Source organism: Cherax quadricarinatus, chromosome 68 (assembly GCF_038502225.1).
Source record: "Cherax quadricarinatus isolate ZL_2023a chromosome 68, ASM3850222v1, whole genome shotgun sequence".
In the NCBI taxonomy this organism is placed as follows: Eukaryota; Metazoa; Arthropoda; class Malacostraca; order Decapoda; family Parastacidae; genus Cherax; species Cherax quadricarinatus.
In genome coordinates, this window is record NC_091359.1 from 212,501 (window position 1) to 237,596 (window position 25,096).

General features: G+C 41.1%; 1 protein-coding gene across 5 annotated transcripts in view; it reads left to right on the forward strand.

The window, feature by feature from the left end:
• Nucleotides 1-25,096, forward strand: part of LOC128697879 (ATP-binding cassette sub-family G member 8) — a 107,018-nt gene that overhangs the window by 27,620 nt on the left and 54,302 nt on the right. For 2 of the 5 annotated variants that reach the window (XM_070099537.1, XM_070099536.1), the window contains exons 3-6: nucleotides 4,482-4,656; nucleotides 11,103-11,391; nucleotides 11,957-12,100; nucleotides 16,496-16,721. In XM_070099537.1, the coding sequence (XP_069955638.1) occupies nucleotides 4,482-4,656; nucleotides 11,103-11,391; nucleotides 11,957-12,100; nucleotides 16,496-16,721 (834 nt within the window). Of the gene's footprint in view, nucleotides 1-1,454; nucleotides 1,612-4,481; nucleotides 4,657-11,102; nucleotides 11,392-11,956; nucleotides 12,101-16,495; nucleotides 16,722-25,096 lie in introns of those variants that run through there. The other 3 variants (XM_070099539.1, XM_070099538.1, XM_070099540.1) reach the window with 3 other exon arrangements.

Here is a 25,096-nt window from a genome sequence, read left to right on the forward strand (position 1 = left end):
CGAACTTGCACACGAAAATCACTCACTACGAAAGCAAAAGACTTGGCAGACGATGCACCATCCCCCCAATGAAAAGCAGGGGTGTCACTAGCACGTTAAGAGACCATACAATAAGTGTCAGGGGCCCGAGACTGTTCAACTGCCTCCCAGCACACATAAGGGGGATTACCAACAGACCCCTGGCAGTCTTCAAGCTGGCACTGGACAAGCACCTAAAGTCAGTTCCTGATAAGCCGGGCTGTGGCTCGTACGTTGGCTTGCGTGCAGCCAGCAGCAACAGCCTGGTTGATCAGGCGCTGATCCACCAGGAGGCCTGGTCACAGACCGGGCCGCGGGGGCGTTGACCCCCCGAAACTCTCTCCAGGTAATATATATATATATATTTATATATATATATATATATATATATATATATATATATATAAGATATATATATATATATAAGATATATATATATATATAAGATATATATATATATAATATATATATATATATAAGATATATATATATATAAGATATATATATATATTTATATATATATATATATAAGATATATATATATATATATATATATATATATATATATATATATATATATATATATATATATATATATATATAAGATATATATATATATATATATATATATAAATCTTATATATATATATATATATAAAGATATATATATATATATATATATATAAATCTTATATATATATATATATATATATATATGTCGTGCCGAATAGGCAGAACTTGCGATCTTGGCTTAAATAGCAACGCTCATATTGCCATATAGGACAAGTGAAAATTTGTGTATGCAATAATTTCGCCAAAATCATTCTGAACCTAATGAAAAAAATATATTTCACTGTGTTTGCTTAGTATTAAATTATTGTAAACAAATCTAAAATATATTTAGTTAGGTTAGGCTAAAATAAATTGTTCTTGTTATGATAAGGTTAGGTAAGTTTTCTAAGATTCTTTTGGTGCAAAATTAAAAAAATTTACATTAACATTAATGAAAAAAATATATCTTTAAACGTACAAGAGAAAATTTTAGAAAGGACTTAATTTTAAATGAGTTCTTGCTAATTGACCAGTTTTACATATTCGGCACGACATATATATATATATATATATATATATATCTATATATATATATATCTATATATCTATATATATATATATATATATATAATTAATTATTCATTTTTAATTATTTTATGGCTATGAATGCTGAGTGCCTTACGTAGTCAAAGTGTTTCTTAATGTCACAACATCTACTACTTTTTAGATGGTAGGAGATGTCTTAACTGATATTGGTCATGAATTATAGTGCAGGTTTGTGGTCACTTAGGTATGTTTTGAGGTTTGTTGGTTGTTGTAAAGTAGATTTTACCTAATTCCGTTTTTGGAAGATTTCCTTTAGTAGGAGACGTTTCCAAGTCGTGATATTTTTTGCATGTGAACTGGGTATTCGTACTGTGTCAACATCGTCACTAGTCTGTCATTGTCTCTTGGCAGATGACCACAAGCCACTGTGTCATTTGGCGTACAATCTGTAAATCGTTGTTGCTGTATCATGTAGATGCTAGTTTCAGTGGCAAGGTAAGGTGGTAGTCTGGCTAAGTAGAAGGCCGGCATTAGGTTCAAGCAACAAACAATTGCTGGAAAGTGTTTCTGGATTCTGAGGAGAGTCCGTGTCCATGCAGGGTCAGTAGAAGGCATAATAATTATTTACTACAAATACGTGTACATGGTATACAGGCCTATGTAGCTGACATCATTGTCACACTACTATATACTATATAGAAAGCTCCTTGTTATGCTGAGCATTTCGGGCAAATTAGGTCAGTGTCCCAGGATGCGACCCACATCAGTCGACTAACACCCAGGTACCCATTTACTGATGGGTGAATATAGACAACAGGTGTAAAGAAACACGTCCAATGTTTCTACCCTGGCTGGGAATCTTCGTTGGGAATCTAAAAGAATAATGTCTCATTCGTAATGAGGTAAATAATGGGGTGTAACTCCTAGAATAAACCAAAATAAACTGCATAGCAACCATGAATCAGTCAGTGCTGCCGCAAGAGGTAGTGCTGCTGTTCCCTGGACACTTCTTACCCTCTCTGGTGTATACTAGGATGGCGCCTCCAGAATTATCCAAGGAAGACTTAGGAAAACTGCAGTGGAACTTCTGGTCACTACCATAATTCGTTCCAAAACTCTGGTCATGACCCGAACCTAAATTCCCCATTGGATTGTATGCAAATACGATTAATCTGTTCCAGACCCCTACGAGCTGTATGTAAATACTATTGTTTTAAGATTTTTAAGCACAAAAAATAGTTAATTATATCATAGAATGCACAGAGTAATAGTAAACCAAATGTAAAATCCTTGAATAACACTGAAAAAACCTTGAACAATAGAGAAGACTAACATTGCACGTATCCTAAGAGTTTTAAGGGGCTTCTAATGGCTGAGCAGTGAACTCCGTTATTTATCGTCCGATTTCTTTCATTTTTGGTGTACGTTAAGAAGCAACTATCCATCACACATTGCCCAAGTTTCAATAAGATAGCCCAATAAACAACAGAAAAAATATTTACCAAAAATCATATATGGCAAGCTCTAGCCAGGTACTGGCACTACCTACTGATAAAACATTGCTAATCTGAATTTATCACAGTCGTAATTACAGATAATGGGGAAAATTGGTGCGTTACTATTCTTGTACTTAGCAAGAAACCCTCCTTGAAGGTGTCACAGACTGATAGAGTAAAGGTAGTCGTATTGCAAATTGAATATATATATATATATATATATATATATATATATATATATATATATATATATATATATATATATATATATATATATATATATATATATATATATATAATCTAAATTATTCACTAAAAACGGGACACAAGCATAGCTCTGGTTTTGTAGATACAAGTAGGAAGTCACACATTTTACAGTGTCACACAATTTTCGTAGTTATAAAGCTTAATACTTGAATGTAGAATGACCACTGTTTCTAGTTAAAATAACTAGGGCATATAGTTAGAATACCTAAAGCTTACAATTAAAATAACCAAGGCTTACAGTTAGAATGGCCAGAGCTAGTCAGAATGATCAAAGTTTGTAATTAAAGTTCTTAGAACTGTTACTGGAATGATCAAAACTTCTAGTTGGAATAACGTAAGAGAATAACAGAAAACAAGAGCTGAAGAACGTCGCAGCAGACCTACTGGCCCAAACTAGGCAAGTCTTTCTCATAAGTTGATAAGATGTATGCTGCACTTAAGTATATTCTGCAACGTTTCACCTTCGCAGTAGGCTGCTTCAGTCAAATGCAATGGAGATATAGAGACGATATAATCAATCCCTCACTCTCGAAAGAGTATTTTTGAGGTGTCAGCCCCCTCAGCCTGGAGAAGAGTTCTGCTCCATAATCTGGAATAAAGATGCCTAACTGTTGCATAAGTGTTTTACTTATCAACTTACATATCATCATATTTACACCTCATAACAACATAACATTGCACCAGATCTACTGGCCCATACTAGGCAGGTCCTTCTCAAATCCATTCACTCAAAACCCACATATTTGTCCACAGATTGTAGTTAGCATGGACAGAGATTGTAGTTTGAATGGGCAGAGATTGTAACTAGAATGACCATAGATAGTAGTTAGAATGGGCAGAACTTTAATGTATTTTGTTGCAGTAGGAATTTTTTAATGTTTCCGCGCACACCTCTTAAATTGATTTAGTTTTCTCCCTACTTTATTACAGTCTTTGTTCTTCTCACTCTCTCATTTCATATAGTTGTCCAAAGTTTTCGTCTTTCTCTCCCCTGGACTGAGTGATCTTTCCTCTCCCTTAGTAAATGCTCTCCCTTTCCTATCAGTCTCATGATCTTCCCTTGAGTGACTCCTTCATTTTGATGGTGTGATTTTTCCCTCCTCCATTGTTTATTTCTTAATTTGCTTTATCACCCCCCCCCCCCATGGATTTCCATATCACTTCCTTGCTGCCTCTCTCCATTTCTGGCTTTCTCGTTATCTGACTTCCAGACTGTTCCTTGTTAAGTAAAAGGACACAAATGCAACTAATGTGACATCTTATTGTAGCAACGTTTCGTTCTCCAGGAGCTTTATCAAGCCGTTACAAACAATAACGGCTTGATAAAGCTCCTGGAGAGCGAAACGTTGCCACAATAAAATGTCACATTAGTTGCATTTGTGTCCTATTACTTAACATATTGTCGGTAATTCTACCAATATTAATACAGACTGTTCCTGCCTCCCTGCTGGCTCTGTCTCATTTGCCTCCATCCTTCCTCCGTTCCTGGCTGTCTCCCTCCCTCTCAGGTTGTCATGGTGTTTAACTTGGACAGCTCCCTCCCTCCCTGGTTGTTATCCTCATAGGTCATCTCACTTGGACAATTTGCTCCCTCTACCACAGGGGGACCCACGTCAGCCTCTGCCAAGCTGGATCTTCATGCTTGGTCCATTTACCGCCAGAACCTCAACTCTGATTTCACAGACTCAGCGCTGGGCTCCCAGGAAAAAACCACATTGCCCTATGGTAACTTCCAGCTACGAGAGTCTACGGTCCACACCATCCTCAACAACCCCAGGTCAGTCCCTTTTCTTCAACAGAACCAAACTAGTTTGCGGTCCGCAGCGGCTCAGTCAGTCCTCGACTTTCCACAGTCGCAACTTAGTTACCACGATCCTCAACAAACCTAGCACTGAAGAGTTAGACTAGGCTCTTGGCCTAGTAGGCAAAGCTCTTGCTTCACACGCTGAGGGTTCGGCTTCGATTCCCGGCAAGGGTGGGAACATTGAACGTGTTTCCTTACCTGTTGTCCCTGTTCACCCATCAGTAAAATGGGTACCTGAGTGTTATTCGACTGGTGTGGGTCGCATTCTGGGACAAAACTCGCCTAATTTGACCGAAATGCTCTGAATAACAAGGGGCTTTTTATATAGTATATCATTGATGTCAGCTAGGCCTGTAAACCTTGTACATGTACTTGTAGAAATAGATATAAAAAAAAAAGTTTCGTCAGTACTGCAGGCTTCAGCAGTCGGTTACAGATACGGCAGCACGCGTAGTATTAAAATATTTTAATGAGGAAATGTTTTACAGCTAATGGCTTCAGTCCTAGAAAGATAATACTGGATAATAGTGGAAGAAGTGAGGTGCAGAGAGGCGAGGTCAGTACAACTGTGAGGAAGATAGTAGTGGAACCAGTACAACTGTGAGGCAGACGGTAGTGGGATCAGTACAACTGTGAGGCAGACGGTCGTGGGACCAGTACAACTGTGAGGCAAACAGTAGTGGGACCAGTACAACTGTGAGCAGGTGGCAATGGAACCAGTATAACTGTCAGGCAGATGGTAGTGGACAAGTACTGCTGTGAGGTAGGGTTAGGCTTTTTGTAGTACCCAAAAGCTCCAACTTCTAGGTGACCGCGATATCCTGGTTATGAACTAATTTGGCAAAGATTTACAAAATAATATAGTTGTGGGCAGCAGTGTTGGTTGTAATCAAAGCCTAAACATCGTCTGGTTAGTTCTTCTTCCCTGATAATGAGTTTTTCCTCGTTCAGTTTCATATGGCTTTATTACAGTCATCTTATGAAATTTATCGAGGCAAAATTTGCCTCTTTGCACCTTATTTATGTATAGCTGTACCTAAATAAACTTACCTCTACCACTATTTATTATTAAACTGCCATTGGTTATCTCTCTAGTAGTAGTAGTAGTAGTAGTAGTAATAATAATAATAATAATAATAATAATAATAATAATTAGAATAATATCAGTGAAGAAGTCATTATTGGCTAAAATTTTCCTCATTAAAACATGCTAATACTGAGCATATCTCGTATTTCACATCTGACGGTATTTTATATCAGTTCTTACCCATAAATTCCAAGAGTGGCGACACTAAAAACAGTCCAGGTTAAGTTTTAGATTTTCTTCAGTTTACTATTTGCTAATACTCGTTTTTTGTAAATCTCGAGTGGTTTTAAAAGTGACATTTGGTTCCCTTAGAGTTGTAGTCAAGTGAAAGTTAGAAGATTTAATTCGGATTAGTAAGTTTATTCAGGTATACACAAATACAGTTACATAGATTATTATACATAGCAGCATATGTGTAGAGAACCTAGGATAACCCAAGAAAGTCAGACAGTGACTTATTTCCACAGTGACATTACTATGTAGTTTTGTCCTGTTTCCTGACGAACCTTACCTAACCTAACCTACTATGTAGTGGAAGTTTTAGCAGTAAAGGTCGAGAACCAAAACCTAGTCATTGTGGTAGTCTACAAGCCTCCGGGTGCAACATCCCAGCAATTCCAGGAACAGCTGTTAAAAATTGACCACTGTCTGGAAAATCTTCCAGCTCCTGCACCCAACATCTTGCTCCTGGGGGATTTCAACTTAAGGCACCTAAAATGGAGGAATATAGCAAATAATATTGTTGCAGTAATAACACCAGGAGACAGCTCTGATGAAAACTCACACTCACACGAGCTTTTAAATCTCTGCAGCCTACTAGACTGGAGAATACACTAGACCTCATCTTCACTAACAATGATGATCTGGAAAAGAATAACAGAGCGGCTAAAAGAGGTCAATATATCTGAAATGCGTAGGGAGACACTGGTCAGAGAAATAGCAAGCATCGAACTTAAGCTAAAGGAATCTTATAGGAGTCAGGAATCGCGGGAAGAACTAAAAGCCATAAATGAAATCGAAAGAAACCCAAAGTATTTCTTCTCCTATGCCAAATCAAAGTCGAGAACAACGTCCAGTATTGGGCCCCTACTTAAACAAGATGGGTCCTGCACAGATGACAGCAAGGAAATGAGTGAGCTACTCAAGTCCCAATATGACTCAGTTTTTAGCAAGCCGCTAACCAGACTGAGAGTCGAAGATCAAAATGATTTTTTTATGAGAGAGCCACAAAATTTGGTTAACACAAGCCTGGCCTGGTGGTTAACGCTCTCGCTTCACACGGCGAGGGCCTGGGTTCGATTCCCAGCCAGAGTAGAAACATTGGACGTGTTTCTTTCCACCTGTTGTCTATGTTCCCCATCAGTAAAATGGGTACTTGAGTGTTAGTCGACTGGTGTGGGTCGCATCCTGGGACACTGACCTAAGGAGGCCTGGTCACAGACCGGGCCGCGGGGGCGTTGACCCCCGGAACTCTCTCCAGGTAAACTCTAGGTATCCGATGTTATCCTGACGCCAAATGATTTCGAACAGGCGATAAATGACATGCCCATGCACTCTGCCCCAGGGCCAGACTCATGGAACTCCGTGTTCATCAAGAACTGCAAGAAGCCCCTATCACGAGCCTTTCCATCCTATGGAGAGGGAGCATGGACACGGGGGTCGTCCCACAGTTACTAAAAACAACAGACATAGCCCCACTCCACAAAGGGGGCAGTAAAGCAACAGCAAAGAACTACAGACCGATAGCACTAACATCCCATATCATAAAAATCTTTGAAAGGGTCCTAAGAAGCAAGATCACCACCCATCTAGAAACCCATCAGTTAGACAACCCAGGGCAACATGGGTTTAGAACAGGTCGCTCCTGTCTGTCTCAACTATTGGATCACTACGACAAGGTCCTAAATGCACTAGAAGACAAAAAGAATGCAGATGTAATATATGCAGACTGCAAAAGCCTTCGACAAGTGTGACCATGGCGTAATAGCGCACAAAATGCGTGCTAAAGGAATAACAGGAAAAGTCGGTCGATGGATCTATAATTTCCTCACTAACAGAACACAGAGAGTAGTCGTCAACAGAGTAAAGTCCGAGGCAGCTACGGTGAAAAGCTCTGTTACACAAGGCACAGTACTCGCTCCCATCTTGTTCATCCTCATATCCGACATAGACAAGGATGTCAGCCACAGCACCGTGTCTTCCTTTGCAGATGACACCCGAATCTGCATGACAGTGTCTTCCATTGCAGACACTGCAAGGCTCCAGGCGGACATCAACCGAATCTTTCAGTGGGCTGCAGAAAACAATATGAAGTTCAACGATGAGAAATTTCAATTACTCAGATATGGTAAACACGAGGAAATTAAATCTTCATCAGAGTACAAAACAAATTCTGGCCACAAAATAGAGCGAAACACCAACGTCAAAGACCTGGGAGTGATCATGTCGGAGGATCTCACCTTCAAGGACCATAACATTGTATCAATCGCATCTGCTAGAAAAATGACAGGATGGTTAATGAGAACCTTCAAAACTAGGGAGGCCAAGCCTATGATGACACTCTTCAGGTCACTTGTTCTATCTAGGCTGGAATATTGCTGCACACTAACAGCGCCTTTCAAGGCAGGTGAAATTGCTGACCTAGAAAATGTACAGAGAACCTTCACGGCGCGCATAACGGAGATAAAACACCTCAATTACTGGGAGCGCTTGAGGTTCCTAAAACTGTATTCCCTGGAACGCAGGCGGGAGAGATACATGATTATATACACCTGGAAAATCCTAGAGGGACTAGTACCGAACTTGCACACGAAAATCACTCACTACGAAAGCAAAAGACTTGGCAGACGATGCAACATCCCCCCAATGAAAAGCAGGGGTGTCACTAGCACGTTAAGAGACCATACAATAAGTGTCAGGGGCCCGAGACTGTTCAACTGCCTCCCAGCATACATAAGGGGGATTACCAACAGACCCCTGGCAGTCTTCAAGCTGGCACTGGACAAGCACCTAAAGTCGGTTCCTGACCAGCCGGGCTGTGGCTCGTACGTTGGTTTGCGTGCAGCCAGCAGCAACAGCCTGGTTGATCAGGCTCTGATCCACCAGGAGGCCTGGTCACAGACCGGGCCGCGGGGAACTCTCTCCAGGTAAACTCCAGATAAACTAACCCCATGGGTTAGTAATAGAGGATAACTCAATAGCCCCATTCACTGTGGCTTATTTTCATTTGGATTCTTTTTAGGTCCTGCCTCAGGATGCGACCCGCCACAGTCGACTAACTCCCAGGTGAATGAATATGAGACCTGTGCTACAGCTGGGTATCTTTATTCTGAACGATTTTCACCAACCAAAACCTTTAGCAATTCATTGCAGAGGTTATTTAAAGGTATTGAAACTGGAGACAATAGAACATGAGGTGTTCGGTTCCTCAACCTAGGTGTTCATTCCCTTAGTCTTGATGAATATCAAGCATAGGAAGGAAGATGGACGTTAAGGTATAAAATTTTGTTCGGATTTTTAACCCCGGAGGGGTGGACTTTTAAGCTTCTCCCCAAGGATGCCACCCATAAGTCAGCTAACACAACTTTCTTACTGCTATGCGAACAGGAGCAGCAGGTGTAAGGTGACTAACGTTCAGGTACCTACTTACTGCTATGCGAACAGGAGCAGCAGGTGTAAGGTGACTAACGTTCAGATACCTACTTACTGGTAGGTGAACAAGAGCAGCAGGTGTAAGGAAACATGCCCAACGTTTCATCCCGACCGGGAAGCGATCCCCGATCCCTCACTGTATGAGCTGAGAACGCTACCAACTGAGCTGCGATATTCAAGTTTATTAGGAAGTCAACTCTCATTTCATCCCTAATAATTAGCCATGACTGGAAATTAATACATAATGAGATTAGATACGAGTAAGTGGAGGTTAACCTGCATGAAGAGTTTTTTACCAAACATCACGAGACATTGAAGGGGTTAAGATTTACTAATTCACCTCCCGTTGTTTATATTTTTCTGTAAAGATGAGCAGTCATTTGGTTCCCGCAGTGTGTGTGTGTTTCACAATGTATGTATATCATGCTGTCCTCAAAGACCCTAACTATTTCATTGGGATTATTACCCCCTGAGTACTAGTGTTTTATTTCCCACGAAGTATTAAGGGCCTTTACCCTGCGATGCCACCCACGGCAGCCCACTACCTTCTAGATATCTATTTACTTAAGTTGAACACGGGCAACAGGTAACAGGAATTCTTTCACTACGTCTCGCCTCTACTGGGACTGAATCCGGGTCCTTTAGTTGAGCCGAACACTGGCAACTTCCGTCAGTCAGTCTGTACCATGAGTGTGTTCTCTCACATATATGTGGTTGCAGGGGTCGATTTTCAGGTGTGTGTGTGTGTGTGTGTGTGTGTTGGGGGCACTAGGGGGGTTGTAGCAGGTTGTAAAGTTCACTGTTCACTATCTAAGCAGCAGAGATATTTCAAAGCTTTCCCATCTTTGTGGCTCAGTATTCACATGTCCTCCGATGTTTTCTATATGACAGTTTGATGAGTCTTGTGACATATTGATGATTGTATGTGCCTGTCACTATGACATGTCGGTTGTATGTAGCTGTCATTGGTGGTTGTATGTGGCTGACACTGACAAATATGTAACAGATTCCCTTACCCAAACATTGTGGCAAGTAAGCATGTTATTATTTTTATAATTAATTTATAATTATTATTATTATTATTATTATTATTCATGGCGTGATAAAGCTGCAAGGAACATACTTAACTTGGAAAAAGGGATGTAATCAAATTTAATTCGAAGATAAAGAAAGGTGCAAATTATAGTAGTAGTTATGAGGGCTGGAATGAGGGAGGGGAGAAAGGGTGGGGGTTCTAATGGAGGGGAGGACGGTTTAACATCCGCTAACATGGACCAAACATTAGCGCTGAGAACTGTGAGCTTCCCACAGGACATGGACCAATCACCGCGCACACCCCCTCCCCCACACATACTCAATAACTGTACATTGTACCAGCCAGTTAAGTGGCGGAAGGTTTGCAAAATATTATAACTATTAACTCATATACTCGAATATTCTTAAGATTACAGCCGCAGTAAGATGCTTTGGGAAGTATTCTGATTAAGATATTCTTTGTGTGTGTGTACACACACACACAGTGGACAGAAAGCTGTGTGAGGATTGGTCTTTGTGGACCCGAAAATGGGCATGCATATTAAAAATAAGAACATAATCGAAAAACACTGCAGCAGGCCTACTGCTGTGTTCTGAACAATAATTCTAAACAAGTTGGTTATATGCAAAATTTCTTGTGTTGCAGGTATGGTCCCAAAAGTGAACTGGGCTCGAATATGTTTACCTACCTCAAGTTCGGACTACCTCGTGTGTTTCCTCCAACTCTGGCTGGGAGAGACGGCAGCAGCGGCTATGACTCCAGCGATGATGGTGGAGCTGCAGCAGCAGCAACAACAGCAGGAGTAAGGAGAAGAGAGGAAGAGGCGTCACCTATAGGACTGGGAGACAGGTACACAAGAAGCAAAAGTAACCCGGACTTGGTGGCAGCCAGAGACTGGAACCCACTAACCTCACCCAGGGACTCGAAGACCAAGGTGAGGGACGCCTCACAGCCATTACTCGTGACTGGTGGTTACCAGACTCACGGGTAACAAAACACTAGGAACACTCATATTTATCATTCACAGTCAACATTTGAGTCTGGATTTATTAGTACCAAAAATAGCAAGGCTTAAGTATGTTTCTTGGGGAGAGTGTATAACCCGAGATAAATCTCTCTCTCTCTCTCTCTCTCTCTCTCTCTCTCTCTCTCTCTCTCTCTCTCTCTCTCTCTATCTATCTATCTATCTATCTATCTATCTATATCTATCTATCTATCTATCTGTCTATCTATCTATCTGTCTATCTATCAGTCATCATTTCGTATGGAGTAATAATTCATGAAAACCACTTGTCTACAAGAATATGTAGCATATTTGGGTTTCCGGATAAATTTCTCCAAATACTGAAGTATTTCCATTAGTTTGATAGTCGATAGCTTATTTGGTTTAAGACCTACGTTAAGGTAATAAATACTAGGTAGGTTGTGTCAGTAGTGCTCATGTGAGGCCAACCTGCTGACCACACAGCAGGTAGCACTAAAAAGGTTGTGTCCAGCAGAGCTCCAGTGAGGCCAACTTGCTGGCTTCAGACGTATACTACCGTGAGCGTGATGGTGGCGGGCGAGGCTTCAACAAACTGGAAGGTTCCCACATATCCCTCGTCTCCAGACGCTCTAGGCAACACGGCGCCATATTTAACCAGGTACCTCACCAGCCTAGTACAGTACAAAGTCTTGACTGATAAGCGAGGTGTTGCTTATAATTATATTCGTGGGAAAATGCTAAACATGGATCCATACAGCGTCTAGGAGGTAATCGGCAATAATTTATATATATATATATATATATATATATATATATATATATATATATATATATATATATATATATATATATATATATATATATATATATATATAATTTTTTTATCACACTGGCCGATTCCCACCAAGGCAGGGTGGCCCGAAAAAGAAAAACTTTCACCATCATTCACTCCATCACTGTCTTGCCTTCAGAGTGCAGGCACTGTACTTCCCATCTCCAGGACTCAAGTCCGGCCTGCCGGTTTCCCTGAACCCCTTCATAAATGTTACTTTGCTCACACTCCAACAGCACGTCAAGTATTAAAAACCATTTGTCTCCATTCACTCCTATCAAACACGCTCACGCATGTCTGCTGGAAGTCCAAGCCCCTCGCACACAAAACCTCCTTTACCCCCTCCCTCCAACCTTTCCTAGGCCGACCCCTACCCCGCCTTCCTTCCACTACAGACTGATACACTCTTGAAATTATTCTGTTTCGCTCCATTCTCTCCACATGTCCGAACCACCTCAACAACCCTTCCTCCGCCCTCTGGACAACAGTTTTGGTAATCCCGCACCTCCTCCTAACTTCCAAACTACGAATTCTCTGCATTATATTCACACCACACATTGCTCTCAGACATGACATCTCCACTGCCTCCAGCCTTCTCCTCGCTGCAACATTCATCACCCATGCTTCACACCCATATAAGAGCGTTGGTAAAACTATACTCTCATACATTCCCCTCTTTGCCTCCAAGAACAAAGTTCTTTGTCTCCACAGACTCCTAAGTGCACCACTCACCCTTTTCCCCTCATCAATTCTATGATTCACCTCATCTTTCATAGACCCATCCGCTGACATGTCCACTCCCAAATATCTGAATACATTCACCTCCTCCATACTCTCTCCCTCCAATCTGATATCCAATCTTTCATCACCTAATCTTTTTGTTATCCTCATAACCTTACTCTTTCCTGTATATATATATATATATATATATATATATATATATATATATATATATATATATATATAAAGGTATGTCATGCCGAATAAGTAAAACTGGTCAGTTAGCAAGAACTCGTGTAAAATTAAATCCTTTCAAAAATTTTCTTTTATACGTTTAATGATTTTTTTCATTTATGTTAATGTAAAAATTAATAATTTTGTACCAAAAGAACCTTAGAAAACTTACCTAACCTTTTTATAACAAGCACAATTTAATTTAGCCCAGCCCAACTAAATATATTCTAGATAAGTTTACAATAATTTAATAATAAAAACAATGAAAATTTTTTTTTCGTTAGGTTCAGGATGATTTTTGCTAAATTATTGCATACACAAATTTTCGCTTGCCTTATTCGGCAAGAAGAGCGTTGCTATTTAAGCCAAAATCGCAAGTTTTACCTGTTCGGCACGACATACATATATGTCGTGCCGAATACCTATACTTTTAAAATATTTTTTATTTTTAAAGTTATATTGACTATGGTCAACATATAAGGAAAAACTTATTGCAAATTGGGTATTATATAACACAGGAAGGTTAAATATTAATTATCTCCATTTCTTTGAAATGATAATGTCATTACTTGGTTCGCTGTAATAATTACAGATTGTCAAAGGCACTTGTCGATTATGTGTGTGTGTGTGTGTGTCCTCACCTAGTTGAGGTTGCAGGGATCGAGTCCTAGCTCCTGGCCCCGCCTCTTCACTGTGTGTGTGTATGAATACTGACAATCGTGAGGTAGAGTGCTATGTTGATATTTTTAAGCACACGTGTAATAATAATTTAAAAAGTATGGATCATTTAGTAATTGCCCTGTCTTATGGACGAAAACAATTAGAACAATGTTTTATTGGTAAGATTAATGAAGGCTAGTAAGATCCCTTCATCTAATATTAGCAAGATTGTTAGGAATAAGCATTAAGATATGCATTTACTAAATGTGAAGTACCTATGTTTATATTTCTACCCTAAAGCAGCTTGAACAGATCAAGTACTAGTCAGGTGTGCATAGAACACTCGGGTTACACTTCACCACTAATACTTATGCTTATAGAAATTTTGCAGTATGTACTAATTTATTTTTTTATTATTAACACATCGGCAGTTTCCCACCAAGGCAGGGTGGCCCGAGAAAAGAAAAACTTATCATCAGTCACTCCATCACTGTCTTGCCAGAGGCATGCTTACACTACAGTTATAAAACTGCAACATTAACACCCCTCCTTCAGAGTGCCGGCACTGTGCTTCCCATCTCTAGGAATCAAGTCCGGCCTAAATAACAAAAAAGGCAGAATACCGTGACTGGAACAATACACAAATAACCCGCACATAGAAGAGAGGCGCTTACGACGACGTTTCGCGAAACGTCGTCGTAAGCTCCTCTCTGCTATGTGCGGGTTATTTATATAAGTCCGGCCTGCCGGACTTGATAATTAAAGAAAAACACGAAACCCACAGAGGAAGATGGGAAATAGGAGGTTATCATGTTTAATCCCAGCAAAAGGAAAATCCTCGAATCAAAAGCCCTTTACCATCGGGGCACCCTCTTGAAGACTGTAATTGTACAAATTATGATGCCTAACCTACCATTGGAGGTTGTCTTAGTCCTCAGTCTTATGTGTGACCGTTAATTAACTATAATGTACAAAAGAACAGGTTCTAGGGAGAATGAGCAGTATTGCGAGAAAGTTTTTGGTTTTACTAAGCGAGTGAGCAGTATGTGTGGTGTGGAGTGGTGGGAAGTTTGGTCCAGAGTCCAGACGAGAGAAGCAAGCCCAGCAGTGTTCAGTGTGCGGCCCGCGTTGATGGCGAGCGTTCTTCTCCGGTTGTCTCTGTGCTGGAGAACCACAGACCCGTCTATACTGGACACCCTGTAGTGTTTGCCTCACAACCGAAAGGCCCCGAAGTAGTGAGATGAGGGGAAAGTCTCCTTACACCCGCTGTAAATATTCACCTAACCGTATCGTAAATAGATTCCTAGGAGTTAGCCACTGTTGTGGGGTCATATCTTAGCCAGGACGGCTTAATGACTGCAACAAAAATAAACCACACTGCTGTCTATCCTGGGTGGTCAGCCCTCCAGGGTTAATTATCTCAAGAATTTGTTCTTAGTCTTCCTTTGGTGGACGGTGAACTTGTCTACAATGAACTGTTGTGGACAGTTAATGTCTACAGTCTACAGAGTAATGTCTACAGTGAACTATGGTGGACGGTGAATTTTTCTGCAGTGAGCTGTGGTGGACGGTGAATTTGTCTACAGTGAATCGTGAGGGACAATGTACTGTGGTGTTCAGAGATGTTTACATTGAATATAGTAGCGGATGGTTTACTTGTCTGTCAGTGACCTTTCGTAATGCACGTAAATATTTCAGAAAATGTAGTAAGGGTTGGTTTTGATAAAAGTTATATATGTAACGGTTAATGCTGCTAATTAACTCGCCATTAATGTATGTGATGAATGTGGAGGCTACATGGTACACATGTTAGTGATCCCAGTATTGCACACTACATATTAGTGCTCGCAATATTGAACGCTATATAGACATTACAGTGATCGTAGTATTGGACACTACATATTACAGTGATCGTAGTATTGGACGCTACACATTACAGTGATCGTAGTATTGGACACTACACATTACAGTGATCGCAGTATTGGACAGGTCACCTTGCAGGGCTTCCTACAATAAAGAACCTCTGATAACTGACAACTCAATTTTTGCCTTGCTAAAATGGAGTACATTCGCCTAAATAAATTCCCTCCTCGTCCCTTTCCCAGCGGTGTAGCCTCGCAGGAGGCTTCTAACTCTTCACATCAGCTTCCTTACAGAGCACTAACCTCCACACACAAGCTCTCCCCTAGCTTGCTCCCTTCTCACAAGTCCACCACGGGCCTTTCCAATCCTTCCCACAAGTCCTTCGGCTACTCTCTCTTCTCGTACACAGTCCCTAACCACACCTCGCAGTACCCTCTCCATGCCAAATACCCAAAGTCCTCTCACTCCCCGCCCCCACTCAACCCACCTTCAGTGAACCCCATTACCTCCACACACACCCCTACCTCTCACCTCTCATCATACACCTACAATGCTACTCCCACGTACATCAGCACCACCACCCACACCACCACTCATCCTAGTACAACCACCCACACCATGACTCATCCTAGCACCACCGCCCACGCTACTACTCATCCTAGCACCACAACCCACCCTAGTACCACCACCCACCGCCTTCACGCCCATAACACTCACCTACATTACTCCCCTGGCCTCAAACAGCCCCCGGATGGTACAGCCTACCGAGATCCGCCTATGCTCAACGACAAGCTTTTTCCCCGTGACAACCCATGGCCAGAAGATGGTGGAATAGAGGTGAAGGGTCCTCACCTACAGGTGCGTGGTGTGGTGTACGAAACTCGTGGAAGTGGAGGACCAACTCATCTTCTAGATGGTATCTCCCTCGAGGCTCGAGGTGGAGAGGTGTTGGCAGTCATGGCTACTAATGGTGAGTGTGAACACTTCTTATTGTTTTTGTTTTGATTTTTGAACAATCTTTGACTTGTTAGGTAAGACACATATGCAACAGTTAGACAACTTTATTCCGAAACGTTTCGCCTACACAGTAGGCTTCTTCAGTCGAGTACAGAAAAGTTGATAGAAGCAGAAGAGACTTGAAGACGATGTAATCAGTCCATCACCCATGAGGGACTGACCACCTCAAAACTTTAAGGGTGATGGACTGATTACATCGTCTTCAAGTCTCTTCTGCTTCTATCAACTTTTCTGTACTCGACTGAAGAAGCCTACTGTGTAGGCGAAACGTTTCGAAATAAAGATACCTAACTGTTGCATATGTGTCTTACCTAACAATCTGTCGGTATTTTATACCATTTTAATGTCCAATCTTTGACTTGACTGCAAAGCGAACTACGTAATCTATGTACAGCTAACACACTCCGTAAACGAATGTTGTGAGAAATTATATGGATGAATTTTTACAAGTACAATCTTGAGTTAACCTTTCACCCACATAACTGGGGAGAACTCTGGCACATCTAAAACAGATTATACTTACTGATATTGATGTGCCTCGGGGATATGTGGGACTTAGTGATAATGGGTCGCAACACTGTCCCTCCTTACATGCCCACCGTCTCACTTCCCCAGCTCACACTTCGGGACCTTAGATTAGGAACATATGGTTCCTAAATATTAGGAAAATTTAAGCCAGTGACACTGGCAATTTAGGTTGTGGATTGTTTAACAATTCTAAAAATTTGTGTGGTTTAACTCAAGTAATTTCTTGAGTATTAACAATTATACATTAGAATGGTCCAGTTAAATGGTGAATACATCTTGCTTACCAGATTATGGTCCTGGTGATATATCTTAATGCTCCCTACAGGCAGGCAACTAATATTGGCTAATAACTAGCTACCTTACCTGTTGTGATAAGATTTCGTTCGGATTTTTAACCCCGGAGGTTTAAAATGGTATAAAATACCGACAGGTTGTTAGGTAAGACACATATGCAACAGTTAGGTATCTTTATTTCGAAACGTTTCGCCTACACAGTAGGCTTCTTCAGTCGAGTACAGAAAAGTTGATAGAAGCAGAAGATACTTGAAGACGATGTAATCAGTCCATCACCCTTAAAGTTTTGAGGTGGTCAGTCCCTCAGTCTGGAGAAGAGCATTGTTCCATAGTATGAAACTATGGAACTGCTCTTCTCCAGACTGAGGGACTGACCACCTCAAAACTTTAAGGGTGATGGACTGATTACATCGTCTTCAAGTATCTTCTGCTTCTATCAACTTTTCTGTACTCGACTGAAGAAGCCTACTGTGTAGGCGAAACGCTTCGAAATAAAGATACCTAACTGTTGCATATGTGTCTTACCTAATAACCCCGGAGGGTTAGCCACCCAGGATAACCCAAGAAAGTCAGTGCGTCATCGAGGATTATCTAACTTATTTCCATTGGGGTCCTTAATCTTGTCCCCCAGGATGCGACCCACACCAGTCGACTAACACCCAGGTACCTATTTGCTGCTAGGTGAACAGGACAACAAGTTGATAAAATAGACACATGTGCAACTCTTGGGTATCTTTATTGAGGAAACGTTTCGCCACACAGTGGCTTCATCAGTCCATACGTAGGAGAAACTTGAAGAACAGGAGGAGAATGAGGTAATCAGTCCCTCAACCTTGAGTCGATGTGTTCAGTCCATCAATCTTGAATAGAATACGGCATATCAGCGGAGAAGCAGCTTATAAACCAAATGGCAGGAGAGGTGCAGCAGTCATAGGTCGTGTCACATTTGTTCAATGTGGAAGTAGGTCGTGCCCAAGAATTAGGCAAGCGAAGAATTCCTAAGTATTAAGATCCCAAGAAGTTGCAGTGTCTGACAGATTTGTAGATGAATGGTTCAGAGAACCGACATGTTGATAAAATAGACACACGAACAAATGTGACACGACCTATGACTGCTGCACCTCTCCTGCCATTTGGTTTATAAGCTGCTTCTCCGCTGATATGCCGTATTCTATTCAAGATTGATGGACTGAACACATCGACTCAAGGTTGAGGGACTGATTACCTCATTCTCCTCCTGTTCTTCAAGTTTCTCCTACGTATGGACTGATGAAGCCACTGTGTGGCGAAACGTTTCCTCAATAAAGATACCCAAGAGTTGCACATGTGTCTATTTTATCAACATGTCGGTTCTCTGAACCATTCATCTACAAATCTGTCAGACACTGCAACTTCTTGGGATCTTAATACTTAGGAATTCTTCGCTTGCCTAATTCTTGGGCACGACCTACTTCCACATTGAACAAATGTGACACGACCTATGACTGCTGCACCTCTCCTGCCATTTGGTTTATAAGCTGCTTCTCCGCTGATATGCCGTATTCTATTCAAGATTGATGGACTGAACACATCGACTCAAGGTTGAGGGACTGATTACCTCATTCTCCTCCTGTTCTTCAAGTTTCTCCTACGTATGGACTGATGAAGCCACTGTGTGGCGAAACGTTTCCTCAATAAAGATACCCAAGAGTTGCACATGTGTCGGTTCTCTGAACCATTCATCTACAAAGGACAACAAGTGTAAAGAAACGTGTCGAAATGTTTCCACCCACCGGGAATCGAACCCGGGCCCTCCGTGTGTGAAGCGGGAAATTTAGCCACCAGGCCACCGGGCCACACTGGGAGACGAACATATATATTGTAGTACATGCAGTGGTCAACATCACCGAGTCCAGTATTATCTTCATTATCAGCCGTATTATGACCGTTTTACAATGTATCTGCACCCTTCCAGATACATGTTATATTCATTGATTTCATGGTCCCAAATTTTTGCCGATACACCCTCCATTCAGCAAGTGTCAGGGGCCCAAGAATGTTCAACTGCCTCCCAGCATACATAAGAGGGATTACCAATAGACCCCTGGCTGTCTTCAAGCAGGCACCTAAAGTCAGTACCTGACCAGCCGAGCTGTGATTCGTACGTCAGGTTGCGTGCGGGGAACACTAATAGCCCTGATCCACCTTAAGGCCTGGTCACAGACCGGGCCGCGGGGACATTGACCCCCGGAACTCTCTCCAGTTAATGTTTACGTTCTTCCATTTTTCGATGCCTCTTTAAAACAATTATACACATATATTTAATTATATTCAGTGACATTTCCACGTGTGTAGTATATTTTCCTTATAATAATATTAATTTCCTTTAAATTACACTGATTACATTTTACTTAACAGATTACAATAAATAAGAAATATAGGTTCTCATATAACTTAACACCTTAAAACACGTTTGAAGATGAATGGTTCAGAGAACCGACATGTTGATAAATTAGACACATGTGCAACTCTTGGGTATCTTTATTGAGGAAACGTTTCGCCACACAGTGGCTTCATCAGTCCATACATAGGAGAAACTTGAAGAACAGGAGGAGAATGAGGTAATCAGTCCCTCAAGGTTGAGGGACTGATTACCTCATTCTCCTCCTGTTCTTCAAGTTTCTCCTATGTATGGACTGATGAAGCCACTGTGTGGCGAAACGTTTCCTCAATAAAGATACCCAAGAGTTGCACATGTGTCTAATTTATCATCACCTTAAAACACCTTTTAAATTCGCATTAAAGATACACACCTACACTATTACATAAACCAGGAGGCCTGGTCACAGACCGGGCCGCGGGGGCGTTGACCCCCGGAACTCTCTCCAGGTAAACTCCAGGTAAACATTATTTTCCTGTCAATTACCACACGTCACAGGAAAATTATTATTTTTTTCCACAAATGTGGTTTGACAAAAGCCTCTCAGGTTAGGCTCAGTTATGGTTGGTGTTAGGTTTGGTTTGATTTGATTAGGATAAGTCCTATCGAGTTTTTGTCCATTAGGACTTTCATCCCGTAGAGCTTTTACCCTTGTTGTTTGGGTCCAAGATTTCTTGCCCCACATCTAATAATAATAATTATTATTATTTATATCTACAAGTACATGTGCAATGTATACAGGCCTAGCTGACATCAGTGACACTACTATATAGAAAACCTCTTGTTATGCAGAGCATTGCGGGCTTGACTATCGCCCAGGTACCTATTTTACTGATAGGTGAACATGGACAGCAGATGTCTTAAGGAAACACGTCCTAATGTCTTCACCCGTACCGGGGATCGACCCCCGGACCTCAGTGTGTGAACTGAGTGCGCTAGCAATCGAGCTACGGGACACCCAGAATAAGAACATAAGAACATAAGAAAGGAGGAACACTGCAGCAGGCCTGTTGGCCCATACTAGGCAGGTCCTTTACAATTCATCCCACTAACAAACATTTGACCTACCCAATTTTCAATGCTACCCAAGAAATAAGCTCTGATGTGCAAGTCCAACTCAAGTCCAACCCCTCCCACTCATGTACTTATCCAACCTAAATTTGAAACTACCCAAAGTCCTAGCCTCAATAACCCAACTAGGTAGACTGTTCCACTCATCAACTACCCTATTTCCAAACCAATACTTTCCTATGTCCTTTCTAAATCTAAACTTATCTAATTTAAATCCATTACTGCGGGTTCTCTCTTGGAGAGATATCCTCAAGACCTTGTTAATATCCCCTTTATTAATACCTATCTTCCACTTATACACTTCGATCAGGTCTCCCCTCATTCTTCGTCTAACAAGTGAATGTAACTTAAGAGTCTTCAATCTTTCTTCATAAGGAAGATTTCTAATGCTATGTATTAATTTAGTCATCCTACGCTGAATGTTTTCTAACGAATTTATGTCCATTCTGTAATATGGAGACCAGAATTGAGCTGCATAATCTAGGTGAGGCCTTACTAATGATGTATAAAGCTGCAGTATGACCTCTGGACTTCTGTTGCTTACACTTCTTGATATAAATCCCAGTAATCTATTTGCCTTATTACGTACGCTTAGGCATTGCTGTCTTGGTTTAAGGTTGCTGCTTACCATAACCCCCAAGTCCTTTTCGCAATCTGTATGGTTAAGTTCTACATTATTTAACTTATAAGTGCTAGGGTTATGGACACTCCCGAGCTTCAGAACCTTGCATTTATCTACATTGAACTGCATCTGCCACTTTTCTGACCAAGAGTAGAGTTTGTCTAAATCCTCCTGAAGTTCCCTAACATCTACGTTTGAATCAATTATCCTACCTATCTTCGTGTCATCGGCGAATTTGCTCATATCACTAGTAATTCCTTCATCAAGATCATTGATATATATTATAAACAACAACGGGCCCAAGACTGATCCCTGTGGAACGCCACTTGTTACTGATCCCCACTCGGATTTAACCCCATTTATGGACACTCTTTGCTTCCTGTCTGTGAGCCATGATTCGATCCACGAGAGCACCCTTCCCCCAATGCCATGAGCTGCTACTTTCTTCAACAGTCTTTGGTGAGGAACTCTATCAAATGCCTTACTAAAATCTAAGTAAATAATATCAAATTCTTTATTGTTGTCAACAGCCTCAAAAGCTTTACTGAAGAAAGTTAATAAATTAGTTAGACAGGACCGGCCTCTTGTGAATCCATGCTGAGTATCTTTAATCAAGCTATGCTTATCGAGATGGCTTCTTATAATCTCAGCTATAATTGACTCTAGTAATTTGCCTACAATTGAGGTCAGGCTTATTGGGCGGTAATTTGACGGTAACGACTTGTCCCCTGTTTTAAAAATAGGAATTACATTAGCCATCTTCCACATATCAGACACTGCACCTGTTTGAAGAGATAAATTAAAAATATTAGTTAATGGTTCACAGACTTCCATTTTGCATTCCTTAAGAACCCTTGAAAAAACCTCATCAGGACCCGGTGACTTATTTTGCTTCAGTCGGTCTATCTGCTTCACAACCATTTCACTAGTGACTGTGATGTTACATAATTTATCTTCTTCTGATCCACTATAAAAATTAATTACCGGAATATTATTAGTGTCTTCCTGTGTAAAAACCGAGAGAAAATAATTATTTAAAATCGAGCACATTTCATTCTCTTTGTCAGTAAGATGCCCATAGTTATTTTTAAGGGGACCTATCTTATCTCTGACTTTTGTTCTATATACCTGGAAAAAACTTTTTGGGTTAGTTTTAGAATCCCTAGCAACTTTAATTTCATAGTCCCTTTTAGCTTTTCTTATCCCCTTTTTAATGTCCCTCTTAATGTCAATATACTGATTCATAAGATGACCCTCGCCTCTTTTGATACGCCTATAAATTCCTTTCTTATGCCCTAGTAGATATTTCAGCCTATTATTCATCCATTTTGGGTCATTTCTATTTGATCTAATTTCCTTATAAGGGATAAACGTTCTTTGAGCAGCATGTATTGTGTTCAGAAAACTGTCATATTGATAGCTCTCTTCGTTACCCCAGTCAACAGATGATAAGTGTTCTCTAAGCCCATCGTAATCTGCTAAGCGAAAATCTGGGACTGTTACTGAGTTATCCCCACTATCATACTTCCATTCAATTCTAAATGTAATTGATTTGTGGTCGCTAGCACCCAGTTCCTCTGAAACTTCTAAATTATTAACAAGGGATTCATTGTTTGCCAGAACTAAGTCAAGCAGGTTATTTCCCCTTGTAGGTTCTGTCACAAACTGCTTCAAAAAACAATCCTGAACTACTTCTAAGAAATCGTATGATTCTAAATTCCCAGTCAAGAAATTCCAATCAATATGACTAAAGTTAAAGTCTCCTAGAATTACTACATTATCGTGCCTTGTGGCCCTAACAATTTCCTCCCATAGTAGTCTCCCTTGGTCCCTATCTAAATTTGGGGGACGGTATATCACACCTAAAATTAATTTTTCATGCCCCTCTGAAAATTCTATCCAAACAGACTCTGTATGTGTTACTTCAGACTTAATACCCGTTTTTATGCAACAGTTCAAGCGATCTCGGACATACAATGCCACCCCACCCCCCTTCCCGATACTTCTATCTACTTGGAACAATTTAAAACCCTGAATGTGACATTCTGCAGGCATGTCCCGACTTTTTGAATTAAACCACGTCTCAGTAATGGCAAATACATCTATGTTACCTGCACTAGCAACTAGTCTCAACTCGTCCATCTTATTCCTAGCACTGCGACTATTTGTGTAATATATACTTAAGGACCCTCCACTCTCTTTACCCTTCCTGCTCCTTTCTGTTATTCCACTAAACTTATTACTGTCCTTGTCAATTAGTGCCACTGGCTTTCCAATATCCACCTCATTTTGCCTATTACTAGTTCTCCTAGTACTCATGTTACTACCCTGCGACTTCACAGTTTTCCCGCCAAAACCCATACCACTAACTATTCCTAGTTTAAAGACCTAACAGCTCCCTCCACTGCGTTGGCCAGTGCTCCCACCCCACACCTAGATAAGTGAACCCCATCCCTGGCATACATGTCATTTCTGCCATAGAAAAGGTCCCAGTTGTCAATGAATGTTACCGCATTTTCCTTACAGTACTTGTCCAGCCAGCAATTGACACCAATTGCTCTGGACAACCATTCATTTCCAACTCCTCTCCTTGGCAAAATGCCACATATGACAGGTTTCCCACCCTTCCTCCTAATTATCTCTATTGCTGACCTATACCTGCTAATCAGGTCCTCACTCCTACGTCTGCCAACATCGTTGCCACCAGCACTGAGACAGATAATAGGATTGCTCCCATTACCTCTCATGATGTCATCCAGACGGCTAACAATATCCTTCATCCCAGCCCCAGGAAAACACACTCTCTGCCTCCTACTCCTATCCTTCAAACAGAATGCCCTATCCATGTACCTAATCTGGCTATCCCCAACAACAACAATGTTTTTACCTTCCTTGGCGTCGTCCGTCGTGATGCTCCGAGTAGTCGACTCACATTCGCCAGGTAGCATTACACCACTTGTAGAATTCGTCAAGACGTTCTCGATGGTCTTCGTTGGGGTTTCTAGGGATGTCTTACTCACGTCTGCCAATGCTTCTTTGGTGCTCGTTGTGGCATTCCCAGCAGAACACTCACATTCGTCAGGTAGCACCGAGAATGAGTTGGAAGTTTTCACGGTAGTCTTCTGGTTTCTCGTTGTTTCCGCCTCTCCAACCGTTTTCTTGATCTTCAGCTTGGTTCCATGTTGCCCGGCCACTGACCAAGCTCCCCTCTTAACCTGGGGACTCACAACAGGAGGATTACTACGAATCCTCTTGTTCTCCTCCGTTAATCGCCGTATCTCCAGTTTAGCAACTCTGAGTTCTTCTCTCAGCTGCTGGTAAAGCTGCTCAAGAGAGGGCATCCTGGTTCAGATTCACAGAGAGCACACAAACAGGTCTTCACAGAGCTAAGTAC